Raw genomic sequence first — 13,542 nt, 5'->3', positions numbered from 1 at the left:
TTGATGAAAGAAAAATGCTTGATCTCACCTGAGAGTTTCCAGTGTACAGTGTGGACTCTTCAGTCCTTCAGACAGAAGCTTCACGCCTGAATCCTTCAGGTTGATGTTACTCAGGTCCAGCTGTCTCAGATTAGAGGTCTGAGAGCTGAGACCTGAGGCCAGAGCTTCACAGCTTCTCTCTGACAGGTCACAGTGACTCAGTCTGAAAAATAACAGATAAACAATTACAAAAATAAAACACTTATGTTGAAGCGTAATGAGATACTATTATATTTAGCAATATTTCATCTTGTTTTGTCAGGAAACTGAGCACTGATGCAGAGCAACATGTGGAGAGAATCAGAGGAGAAGAAGTGAAGAGAGAACAGCAGTAAAACAACACTGAATTGTTCAGTGTGCTTTTGATATCAACAGAATGTGTCAAACTTCTTTATTTTGTATTTGTTTTAGTAGAATTGATGATTATCACTTAGATAACAACCACAGGCCAGGTCTAAATTGCACTTTGGTGACAGTTACACCCAGAAATATTTCAGAAACGTGGACAATTTGTGCTCCATTGTATTCAGTATTGAACAAACTGAGTACCGATGACCACTTAATATTTTTGATAGTTTATTTGAGTTGTTCCACCTGATCTGTGTTAACTAGAATAAACATTTAAAAGCTAAAGCTATGATCACATATGTACTTACAGAGCTTTGTTGGAGGCTTTGACCACTGGCAGCAGCCTCAGAAGAGCCTCCTCTGAAGCAGAGTATTTCTTCAGGTCAAACACATCCAGATCTTCTTCTGATGACAGTAAGATGAAGACCAGAGCTGACCACTGAGCAGGAGACAGTTCACCTGTGGAGAGACTTCCTGATCTCAGGGACTGTTGGATCTCCTCCACTAGAGAACGATCATTCAGTTCATTCAGACAGTGGATCAGATTGATGCTTTTCTCTGCAGACAGATTCTCACTGAGCTTCTTCTTGATGTACTGGACTGTTTCCTGATTGGTCTGTGAGCTTCTTCCTGTCTGTGTCATCAGACCTCGTAGGAGAGTCTGATTGGTCTGCAGTGAAAGACCCAGGAGGAAGCGGAGGAACAAGTCCAGGTGTCCATTTGGACTCTGTAGGGCCTTGTTCACAGCACTCTGGTGGAGAGATTGAAGTTTTAGTTTGTTAAATAGTTTAGACCACGTAGAGATTGTTTGTTGTTGTTCCAGGAGATTGAGTCCAGAGTTGATGAAGGTCCGATGGACATGAAGAGCAGCCAGAAACTCCTGAACACTCAGATGGATGAAGCAGAACACCTTGTCCTGGTACAGTCCGCTCTCCTCTTTAAAGATCTGTGTGAACACTCCTGAGTACACTGAGGCTGCTCTGATATCGATGCCACACTCTGTCAGGTCTGATTCATAGAAGATCAGGTTTCCTTTCTGCAGCTGATCAAAAGCCAGTTTTCCCAGAGATTTAATCATCTTCCTGCTCTTTTTATTCCAGTGTGGATCTGTCTCAGCTCCTCCATCATACTTGACCTTCTTCACTTTGGCCTGAACCACCAGGAAGTGGATGTACATCTCAGTCAGGGTGTTGGGCAGCTGTCCTCCCTCTCTGGTTTCCAGCACATCCTCCAGAACTGTAGCAGTGATCCAGCAGAAGACTGGGATGTGACACATGATGTGGAGGCTTCGTGATGTCTTGATGTGGGAGATGATCCTGCTGGCCTGCTCCTCATCTCTGAATCTCTTCCTGAAGTACTCCTCCTTCTGTGGGTCAGTGAACCCTCTGACCTCTGTCACCATGCCAACACAGACAGGAGGGATCTGATTGGCTGCTGCAGGTCGTGTGGTTATCCAGAGGCGAGCAGAGGGAAGCAGTTTCCCCCTGATGAGGTTTATCAGCAGCACATCCACTGAGGTGGACTTTCTAGGGTCAGTTAGGATTGTAGTTTCGTGGAAGTCCAGAGGAAGTCGACACTCATCCAGACCATCAAAGATGAACACAACCTGGAAGTCTTCAAAGCTGCAGATTCCTGCTTCTTTGGTTTCAGTAAAGAAGTGATGAACAAGTCCCACCAAACTGAACTTTTCCTCTTTCAGCACATTCAGCTCTCTGAAAGTGAATGGAAATATGAACTGGATGTCCTGGTTGGCTTTGTCTTCAGCCCAGTCCAGGCTGTATTTCTGTGTTAAGACTGTTTTCCCAATGCCAGCCACTCCCTTTGTCAGCACTGTTCTGATTGGTTCATCTCTTCCAGGTGAGGCTTTAAAGATGTCTTCTTGTCTGATGGTTGTTTCTGGTCTGTCTGGTTTCCTGGATGCTGTTTCAATCTGTCTGACCTCATGTTCATCATTGACCTCTGCAGTCCCTCCCTCTGTGATGTAGAGCTCTGTGTAGATCTGATTCAGGAGGGTTGGGTTTCCTGCTTTAGCGATGCCCTCAAACACACACTGGAACTTCTTCTTCAGCTTAGACTTAAGTTTACGATGATAAACAGCAGCTGGAAGTTCTGAATAATAATAATAAAAATACAACTTTAACAATCATATTTTACAAAATGCTGATGACAATTTCTGACCCACTGAGAAATGACTGAACACACTGGTGTCACAAGTCTCTCATTTATCCAGCAGCTTAAATCTTTAGATAAATCCTCTTACTGCTCTGCAGACGGTCAGCCAGCTCCTCCTGCTTCATTCTCCTCAGGAAGTCCACTGTGATCTTCACAAATGCCTCTCTGCTGTTTCTCCTCTGCTCATCATCCTCCCTCTGAAACTCCAAGCACTGGGGCTTATTTGGATTCAGAGCCTTCTGGATCTTCTTCAGCTCGTTCTTCACAAAAGTGATGATGTTGTCCTCCAGCAGCTGGAACAGAATACTTTATGAATGAGCCACCACTCTGAACTTTAGTCCACACAACATCCACTTCTTTACCATCAAGGGGCATATCATCCACGAACTCTTTACCAATTATAGGTTTGACTTTATCTGATTAACTGAGACTTTGTCCACAACTCCATGATCCCAAAACGTTGATGCTGTTCATATGAATGCAGCGATTTCAGTGGGAGAAACATTTCACTGGTGTTCAGAGCTGAACTACCAACAGGTTGATGATCAAAGCCAGAAACTTGGAGATGTTTCAGGTGACTGAGTTGATCGTACAGACAACTGGTCTTAAAGGTTCACTCTGTTTACACATACAGATCAGTATTTAAGATTTGACTCTCATCATCCACTGGGGCACAAACTGGGCGTCATCAGGACACAACAACACAGAACAAACACCATCCCCACAGACACAGCAGCCAGCGAAGCAGAAGAACTTCACATCAAGAAGGTCCTGAGTAAATGTGAACGCTGGTTTGAGGGCGGAGTCAAGGAGGCCATTTATGTGAAAAGGAAAGACCATCTCTGAATGGAGGAGGGGCCTAAGGGTACAACTGTCACCATCTTACATGCTGTGATTGCAGCCATTCCCCAGCTCTCTGTGAACTGGACTCATGAACATTGATCAACAACCATTGATCAATGGTCCTGACAATATGCGTACCAATGATCAATGAACTGACCTCCCAGCCCATTGTTCCTTCAGTGGGCTGGTTTCAGTCATACAAATGTCCTGTTTATGAGATTGAAACCTGCAGTCAGCTGAGACTGAAGAAGTCACCTGATGATGATGAAACGTTTCTCCCACTGAAAACATCCAGATGAACAGAATCAAGCTTTTTGGGATTTACGTACCTGGATGATTGAGCATCAAGACACAACTCTGACTTTTCTCAGATGAATAAATCCTCTCCTCCAGCTTTGTTTACATCTACCAGCCCTGTGGCGCTGCCCAGGGACAATAATCTATGTGAGAGGTGGAAAGTCATACAGGTGTCTGCTCCTGCCTTCAGTTATTTTATCTACTGTGTGTCAACTGGCTGAACCTCCTCCAACTGTCTACTGTCTCCCTAAACTCAACAATGACTTAGTGATCTATCCATTCTCTGACCAAAGACATCCTGCTGCAGGAGGTTAACATAGCAGCCAATGATGATCCCACTCACTGTGAACAACACATTTGGACCTGATTTGCTGCTCTGGTTTACACGTGAACTTCCACTGCTGCTGTCACCAACTTGAGAGGCTCTACAGAAAAACTGGACTTGTCCATAAAAAGATGTATAAAAATCATAAACTACATTATAAGGACAGCATTGCTCAATCAACTCTAATTACTATGACCATGTTATCTCTTCTAACTAAGGTACAGACACTCAAACTTGCTGCTTTCAGTGAGAAGTCAAATGTCTGAATATGAGCTGGAAGCTGCTGAGAGTCCTCCTCCTTCCCGTGGGGTTTACTTTCTCTACTACTTTCACTATAAACACGCCCCTTTCATGCACCTGCAGAGGGCCACCAGCAGATGGAGCTGTCTTAAACAAATCCACTTGGATAGTTAGCTGTAGATGACTTTATCAGTATGATTGTAGGATTTTGAGTTATTCTTCAGATTTATTTAAACTCCTATATTGTGCACAAGTGTTGAGCGACCCATAATTTCTCTGTACTTTTCATAAGAGCAGCCAGACTTTCAGCTGGTTTTTGTTTTTTAAGAGCTCAAAGTTATTGAAGAAACAGTTATTCAGCTTCATTCCCACTGATCTCGACTACAAACTGTTTCACTTTGGTTTCTGTTTAAAGCCTCGATGTTTAAAACGTTTCCCTGTGATCACATTTGCACCGTCTGATTTCAAAGTTTGTTTCTTTTGGTCATTTAGTCCACAGAGTCCTTGGTGTTCTGAAAGGGACCTATAAATAAATGCATTATTATTAATAATAAAGTAGTTGTTGTACATGTACAGACCATAAATATGGAGTCCAGCTGTGTTTGATGCTGCTGGGCAGACTGACCACTGGGAACCTCTGAGCTCTGCTGCTCCACTCTGTGGAGGAACCATGAAGGATTAGATCAACACAGGATAAAGATCCAGGAGTTTCTGCTCAAATAACTTCATCTGAATCAAGTCTGTCAAGTTTTAGACTCTCAGATTGTGAAGATATATTTTCTGTTTTCTATGAACTTTCTTTCATCAGTGATGGAAGTGATGATGCTGCAGAAGCTCAGAGGAAACTTTGAGAAAACTGTGATGAACCATCAACTAATGCTCTCAGGAGGCCAAAGGTCCCTGAATGTAACTGTGCAGCAGATTCATCGAGTGTTTGAAACCTGACGACTTCCATATGTTTTCATTCTAACACAAGAAGTCCTTTTCTCATTGCTTTGATTTGAGTTTTGAGTTTTCTGAGTCTCGTATTTGGAGTCGAGTCTAATCAATGATCTGACAGAAGAACATTAAAAAGGATTTACCAGTGCTGTCAAAATTAACATGTAGGGTTAGGGTTAGGGGTTCATCTGTTATCATGATTAACATGATAAAAACCTTTAACACGACACATCTGGAGAGCAGAACGACTCAAAATCCCTGAAATGTTTCAAAAAAATAACAACGACCAACATGAAGGATTCTGCACATCGTGACAGAAGGAATTTTCTTTTCACCGAAGCACTTCCAGCTTAAAATATCACAACAATGCAAAGCACTGATGACACAACTGCCAAGTGGACAAACTGCAGACCTGTTAGTGTTGTTAATAACATAGTTTTGGTTCCTCGTGTCAAAGACTTGAAGAAGAGTGACAGAGAGTGTTAGACTGCTGCAGGATCAGTGCCACCTCCACAGACCTGTGAAGAAAATGATTGTTTGACAGATGGGCTCAGATTCAGGATCAGCTGAGGAGTTTGTGGCTGACAGAATCCTGCAGGTACAGAGCAGAGCCCATCATTAGCATGCAGGACTGTCCCTGGGGGGGTCGGCTCATTCAGGAGGTTAATCAATGTTTACATGTTCAATAAACATGTTAAGTGTGTAAATTTGCCCTTTTCTCTCGAGTCTGTTTGCTCATGAAATGAACTTTGATTCGTTTACATTAAAAATGATGTTTAATGGTGATTCATCCAAATGAATCCACAGTAACCCTGTGATGAGTCTGATTAAACATTTTCATTAACAGCAGTAATATAGATTATATATTATTATATATTAGTGCACACTTAGCTTTTAGTATATATGTTTGTTACAAAGTTGTATTTACAGCAGAGAAGCTGAGTTAAAGACTGAAAACTATTCAAAGTCTCTTTGAATTGAAGCGTTTAACATTCTTTGTGTTTATTCTGCATTGACTTCATTATATGGTGTTAACGTCTGTTACAGGCTTAAATATAAAGTTGGAAAAATGTAACTGCAGCTATTGATCAAGTAATTGTGATTAATCAGGATTAATGACAGAAGATTGTGTCATTAATTAGTCATGTTTTAATCTACTGACAGCACCAGTGTTCACTCTGGTGCCTCCAACTGTTTTACGCCCTTTCAACACCTTCGTGGTCAAAAGTGTACACGCACAAAATCTACAATAAAATCCTCACGCAGCAATAGGACAGACACACAATCCATTTATCTCTGTGTCTCAAACACACACACGTGTATTCAAAGCCTCGATTTGTTCATATTTCATCTGTTGTGTTTTTATCTTCAGCGTTTTCAGTGTTGCTGCATTTACACCAAAAATGTTTCCATTGATGAATCAGATTGATTTGAATGTGTTTCATCCATACAAATCCCTCCCTGGTGGTCACATGACTCTATAACATAACAGGAGTCATGTGACAAGAGTTTCATGCTGTAAAATGTCAAAATGGTTGAATGTGGTGGAGTAAAAATGTGAGATGTCAACGACTTTTCTTCAATATGAAATGTTTGCAGGGCCTGACAGGAAGTGGACGGACGCTCTGATCACTTCCTGTTTGCTGAAGTGGGTTTTCAGTTGTTTAGAAACCAAAGGCTTGTTTTAAAAGACAGTTTAAATGGGACTGAGGGAACGACGTGTTTGTAGTTTATATCCAACAACATCAAGCAGTTTAATCAAAGAGTTCATGTTGCTAACAGCTCACCTCTCTGCAGCAGACACAGGCTGGGATTTAAAATGAATGAGACGATCTTTAGACGCGTCACTCTGTAAGGACACAGAGCTGGGTGGAGGTCCAGGCTGGTTCCTGTGAATAATGATGCAGCAGTGATGTGAGTGCTGAGCTGTGACATGGAGAAGAGTCATGGACAGTTAGAGATGGTCATCTCACCTCTGAGCTTTGGTCTGGCTCTCATGTTCCCCACACAGAGTGCTTTTAGAGGGAGGGACTCCCTCCTCTCTGTCCTCACACTGATCCATGCTGCTCAATTCAGCTCACACACACTTTCTACCTGCAGAGGAAACACAAATCATTCATGTGCACATCAGCTGAAATCCTCCTTTCATCATGTGTGCTGTCCAAATATCAGCTGCTTCTTTCCTGCTTCATCTCAGTGTCAGCTGGATGCAGTCAGACAGCAGTGTGAGGCAGAGGAAGCTGCCATCAGCTGCTCTGCTATCAGTCCACTAGATGGAGCCTGAAGCACACACGATGCATTCACTGACACACACTGATTCACTGTGACTGGAAGCTTCAGTCAGTCCAACACGTGTGAACAACATTTTAAACATTTCAGCTGATCCAGGATTCAAAGAGGATCAGCAGAGTTAAAGCTTCACACTAATTCTTCCTGCTGAGTTTGCAGAGAACTGCACACACACTGATTCACTGCTAATGAGAAGCTTCTTCCATCCAGTAATTCATCATCCATCAGCTCTGCTGCTGCTCTCAGTCCTGGACTCTGATCACAAACTAAAAGCAGCTTTTTAACTCGTGTCTGTAAGAACTCTTAGCGTTAGCTTAGCGTTAGCTTAGCGTTAGCTTAGTGTTAGCATGCTGTGTGCTAGCTTAGCGTCAGAGCTCTGCAGGTGTCTCGTGTGTAAATATTAATCACAGTGACAGTAAAGGAGGTAAAGGGCTGTGACGTCATCACGTACGCTGCGTCCTCTGTGGGCTCTGAGTGAACTCAAAGTACAAACTACAAGTACACAAACACGAACGTAGCTCAGAGTGGCGGACACACTCGGCCTCGTTGGTCCAGCTGTGAGTCCGTTACCGTGAACTATGGAGCGGCAGATTTGTGCTGAACTAAGCTGCACACAGCTGATGTTAGCCAGGAAACATTACACACTGACTTTAATGGAGAGACCGGAAATACAAACACACACAGTTTGTTGTGTGAAGAAATCAAACACGAGCTGAACAAACAGTAAAGTTCCTAAAGACAAACTGTTAAAGGAGGAAACAAAGCAAACTTACAGTTTCTTCACACCAACAACAAGCTCCACTCCACACCTGGACACTAAACACGGACACACAGGTGAGCTGCTTCCTGGAAGGAGGCGGGGCTCCACCTGAAACTCAGCACAGGTGGGAGGGGCTCAGCTCTGTGTGTGCTGATGTGTTAACTTTAAAAATATGCCGTCTGACTGCTCAGACTGAGTCAGAGTAAAGTTCACATGCTGACGTGTGGAGACATGAAACCTTGTTGTAGCTGCAGGTGTGAACACACTGATCCCAGATCAGCTCTGCTGTATTTGTAATAGAGATGGCACGATACCACTTTTTTATGTCCGGTACCGATATCATAAATTTGGATATCTGCCGATACCGATATGAATCCGATATAGTGTTTTTTAATCAACAAAACTGTTTTTTAAAATATCTTGCTGCATTTTGCAAGTCTGCAAGTTCATACTCAAGTTTAAAACAACAACTACACTAAAGCTATTCTGTTATACCTGTATGCAAAAAAAATATTTCATAGTTCAGCAATACTGATCAATCTAATAAACTTAGACCTACACCATCCTCCCTATTCTGGTATTTTAAAGAGTACTTAGCGTAAATATTAAGCAACCTAACTAATAGGGTTCCAACTCCCAGCAACAACAAAAATAAATAAATAAAAAATAGGGAACCACCCCTCACGCTCCACCTCATGATGCTTAATCAACGTAATCAACCTTAATTTGATGCAGTGTGAAAAAAAAATGCACAGAAATCAATTATTTTTCAAGAAATATTAAATAGATTCAACATCTTTCTTCAACAAAATTGCAGACTGCACAGATGGTACCTTCCCAAAGGAAAAAGTACTATAGCTTACTAGGGTATATATATTAGACTTAATAGTCACTATATACAGTAATTGACTTCTATTCATTTTACATCAAATTAAAACTTTGGGTGTCAGATTCAGATAATTATTTATTAAAAGCTAGACATTTTAAATGAGAATAAGAAAGAAAAGTATGTCTTTGTGCCCCCTTTTCCCTGTTAATGCCCTATCGGCCCCCCTGGCTAAACTTTGCTAGATCCGCCCCTGCACAGTTACCAGCCGTCAGCTACGTAGAAAAAGATCCTGGTGTAGAAAGTAATATTAAATAAATTCTAACAACAGCTTATCAAGCTTAAACGTGCTGCTGTTGTTCAGCCGCTGGTTTCCTCTTTCTGGTGCAAAGTGGGCCAAAAACAAACAAGAGAGACGGACTCGCGACAGAAAAGCCGATCAGCTGATCATTAAGCAGTTTCATGATTGAAGTAGCAGCAAGAAGAGGCAGTCGCTCGTTAAGCTTAACGTGGGAATGCTTTACAAACATTCAGAGATGGACTTACACACTTGCTTTACTTCTCTCAGGATAACTTTGTCGGAGATGAAATGCCGGGTTGCTAGCGAAGCTCCACATGCTATCCAGACCACCGACAGGTCCCGCATGCCACAGCCGCTCTATCACGTGATGCATACTGCTCCGACGTGCTAACGTTCTGAGGTGAGTTACGGCGTGTTGCAAGTTTTGTGAGGTGCTTTCGTGATATTTAATGGATCGGATTACATTTTTTATTTTTCTCCGATATCCGGATCCAGTAATTTAGGTCAGTATCGGACCGATACCGATACGTAATATCGGATCGGTCCATCTCTAATTTGTAACATGAACATTTCTGCTGCAAAGCTTCAAATGTTCAGCATGTTTCTCTGTTTCCAGTCTATAGATCCAGTCACACTTTCTACCTTCACCTGTGCAGTAAAGACTGAGAGCAGAGCTGAAACCAAGCGTCCAATCAGTGAGCAGCATCAACACCTGAGCTTCATTCAGACTCTGTTATTGAAGATGTTGTTGGTACAAAGTTCATCTGCTGCTCACATGAATCCATGAAAGATTTATTTCACTGATGTTTCTTCAAAGCTCATTTCAACCTGTTGAAGTCATGAATGAAAGTGCAGACTGAGAGTGGATCACATGATGTTTGAGGTGTGTCATGTGACATGTTCAGTATTGTCACACATGTCTAGATTGTCCCTGATATCATAACTGCTCAAACACTGATGATTATATTTGAAGAATTATTCCTGATGGCAGCAAAGTTTGAATGGAGCTCTCTGTCTGTGCTGATTTGTCGCCCTCTGGAGGTCAAAGCACAAACTGCATGATGTCACTGTAACCACCACAGAGACAGGAAGTGTTTTTATGACTGAAACACTGAAATGATGCTAACGGCTGTCGTTAGGCTCACTGACAGCAGTGCTGATGTGTTCATGTCACACACTGGCTCAGGTCAGGCTCCTTCATCCTTCTCCAGCGTGAGGCCGCCCTCAGACCCACAGGAGCTCTGACCTTTGACCTCCTGACCCTAACCATTTTAGTCTTGTTGCATCTTTAAATGCAAATCCATCCAAACTGTAGCCGAGCAAAAGAAGCTGGAAGCTGTTCTATGAATGATGTTCATCCCAGAGTTTCTGTTAAACGCTGCTGCTGTGCTACATTTGTCATTTCCTGCTTTCACTACCATCCATGTCAAAGTGCTGAACTCATCTGATCACTTTAATGCAGTAAAGCAGGAGCTGTAAGTCTGACATTTATTTACTGTCATTACAAACACACACAGCTGGATTAGCATTCAGACAAAGGGCTGAAAAAAAATCAGCATTTGATTATTATTATTATATATCCTGTCTATCTGTCAGTGCTGAAAGCAGACGTCACTGATCACATGACTCTGAGGGATGTTTCCAGCACTTTGCTGAATCTGAGCCATGAAGATTTAAGGCTCAGCTCTGAAGGCAAAGCAGGTCTGAGCCTGTGTTAGCAAGCTGTACCTAATAAAGTGGCAGCAAGGACTCAGTCAGTAATGATCAGAGCCAGCAGGGGGCAGCACAGAGAGGTGAGGAGCTGTCAGAGAAGCAGGCTCACATCAGACTGGCCATATTCCATCATCTATACCTGAAATAATCATCAAACACACGCAGAGCAGAAACATGTGGAAACATCTGGAGCTCAGTCTCAGTTTGATCCCTCAGAGGTTTACCTCAGTCCTGCTCCTCTACTTCCTGTTTACAGCGCACATCATGCTGTGTACTGAGGGTCATGTGGTCAAATTGCTCGCTCTCTGTCAGAGTAACAGAGAGCGAGCACAGTTATCCTAATGTGTGACATCACTTCTAACCACAGAGCATTCAGCTTTCACAGCAGCCAACATCCTGTCACACTGAGCATGTGCAAACACAGCAGCCAACATCCTGTCACACTGAGCATGTGCAAATAGAGCAGCCAACATCCTGTCACACTGAGCATGTGCAAACACAGCAGCCAACATCCTGTCACACTGAGCATGTGCAAATAGAGCAGCCAACATCCTGTCACACTGAGCATGTGCAAACACAGCAGCCAACATCCTGTCACACTGAGCATGTGCAAATAGAGCAGCCAACATCCTGTCACACTGAGCATGTGCAAATAGAGCAGCCAACATCCTGTCAAACTGAGCATGTGCAAATAGAGCAGCCAACATCCTGTCAAACTGAGCATGTGCAAGCACAGCAGCCACCATCCTGTCACACTGAGCATGTGCAAACACAGCAGCCAACATCCTGTCACACTGAGCATGTGCAAATAGAGCAGCCAACATCCTGTCACACTGAGCATGTGCAAGCACAGCAGCCACCATCCTGTCACACTGAGCATGTGCAAACACAGCAGCCACCATCCTGTCACACTGAGCATGTGCAAACACAGCAGCCACCATCCTGTCAAAATGAGCATGTGCAAATAGAGCAGCCAACATCCTGTCACACTGAGCATGTGCAAACACAGCAGCCAACATCCTGTCACACTGAGCATGTGCAAATAGAGCAGCCAACATCCTGTCACACTGAGCATGTGCAAACACAGCAGCCAACATCCTGTCACACTGAGCATGTGCAAATAGAGCAGCCAACATCCTGTCACACTGAGCATGTGCAAACACAGCAGCCAACATCCTGTCACACTGAGCATGTGCAAATAGAGCAGCCAACATCCTGTCACACTGAGCATGTGCAAATAGAGCAGCCAACATCCTGTCACACTGAGCATGTGCAAACACAGCAGCCAACATCCTTTAATGATAGAACAAAATTCAGACATCAAAGTTTCTCACATTACAGAATCAGATGAACAGACATGAAGGGATAATTGTGGTTTTATGCACAGAGTCAGAATCAGACTCAGAGGTGTTCCTCATGATGCTTGGTGATGGAAACAGTCTCATCGACGTTTCCATCACCAAACTAGAGAAACTAGTAGCTGCACGCAGCAGAGTTTAGCACAGCTGATCTCTGTGACACATCAACAGGAACAACATGTTGTTAAACAGGACTGTATAAAGACTCAGAGTCTGACTCACACCTGAACAATGAGGCTGTGCAGCATCGTCCTGTCACACCTGCTAAACCACTCGTATCAGTTTGAGCCCGAACAGTAACACGGTCACATGACCGACGAGGCCAACGCGCCCAGACGAACGTCTTCCTCGTGGAACTAACTTGTTCCTGTTATCAGATTTGTGAGCAGCAGCTGAAACTGCCACACAAATAAATGTTCTTCAAACTGTTTGATTCCAGCCAATCAATAATCTATAATCATGAGGATTCAAACACAAGAGCGGAACGTGTGGTTACATTGTAACCTTGGTTCTCTGAGTGAGAGACTCTCTCCCCTCTGTCACATATGGAACAGAGGGGAGAGAGAGTGTCGGTGTGATGGAGAACATCAGGTCCAAACATCACAGAAACAAACAAACTGTTAAAGGAGGAAACAAAGCAAACTTACAGTTTCTTCACACAGAGACACCAACAACAAGCTCCACTGTCCCACTCTGATCCTGTCTCCTCCTCTTTTATTCTTGCTCTGAGCTCTTTTTGGGTGTGTGTTTCTGTCTCCACCCACAGGAATGCATTGATACACTGTTGATAACGACTCGAGAGCAGACGTGTGACAGAAAACAGAAAAATAACCTAAACAGCTAAATAACGTAAAATAATCAGAATATTTATTAATATGTTTAATTTCTCTTTAAAAACTTTTCTGCTCCTCAAATCCTTTGTTTAAGTTCAATCTAAGGAAAGAAAAGCGTCTTCTTTAAGTTTCTCAAAGAAGTCCACGATCTGTAGGCTCATGGAAATTCATTTTGTTGTTTTTTTGAGCAGAAACACCAGAGTGTAGAGCAGGAAAACGATCCCAGCAGGACGTCTCTGTTGGGGAAATATCCCAGTTA

General features: G+C 43.0%; 1 protein-coding gene across 1 annotated transcript; it reads right to left on the bottom strand.

Moving 5' to 3' along the window:
- Nucleotides 1–24: 24 nt before the first annotated feature.
- Nucleotides 25–13,263, bottom strand: LOC146679514 (protein NLRC3-like). Its single transcript, XM_085450271.1, has 7 exons — nucleotides 13,098–13,263; nucleotides 7,177–7,297; nucleotides 6,991–7,092; nucleotides 4,843–4,921; nucleotides 2,648–2,852; nucleotides 696–2,496; nucleotides 25–202 (listed from the first exon to the last, which is right to left on the bottom strand). Exons 2-7 carry the CDS (start codon nucleotides 7,263–7,265, stop codon nucleotides 25–27), a joined length of 2,454 nt encoding a protein of 817 aa, XP_085306397.1. The 5' UTR covers nucleotides 7,266–7,297; nucleotides 13,098–13,263.
- Nucleotides 13,264–13,542: the final 279 nt, after the last annotated feature.

The sequence above is a fragment of the Copadichromis virginalis genome, unplaced genomic scaffold (genome assembly GCF_057382275.1).
Source record: "Copadichromis virginalis isolate Kocher_CV1m ecotype Utaka unplaced genomic scaffold, C_Virginalis_male_GT1.1 unmapped_scaffold_1, whole genome shotgun sequence".
Lineage (NCBI taxonomy): Eukaryota > Metazoa > Chordata > Actinopteri > Cichliformes > Cichlidae > Copadichromis > Copadichromis virginalis.
Note: the sequence above shows the minus strand (reverse complement) of the source record. Positions and strands in the feature narration are given on the sequence as shown.

Coding starts and splice junctions, on each gene's coding strand:
- LOC146679514 (XM_085450271.1), bottom strand. CDS start 7,265: ATGGATCAGTGTGAGGACAGAGAGGAGGGAGTCCCTCCCTCTAAAAGC. Junction 2,853..4,842: donor AGCTGGACTCCATATTTATG/GTCTGTACATGT, acceptor ATTCTGTTCCAG/CTGCTGGAGGACAACATCAT. Junction 2,497..2,647: donor GGCTGACCGTCTGCAGAGCA/GTAAGAGGATTT, acceptor ATTATTATTCAG/AACTTCCAGCTGCTGTTTAT.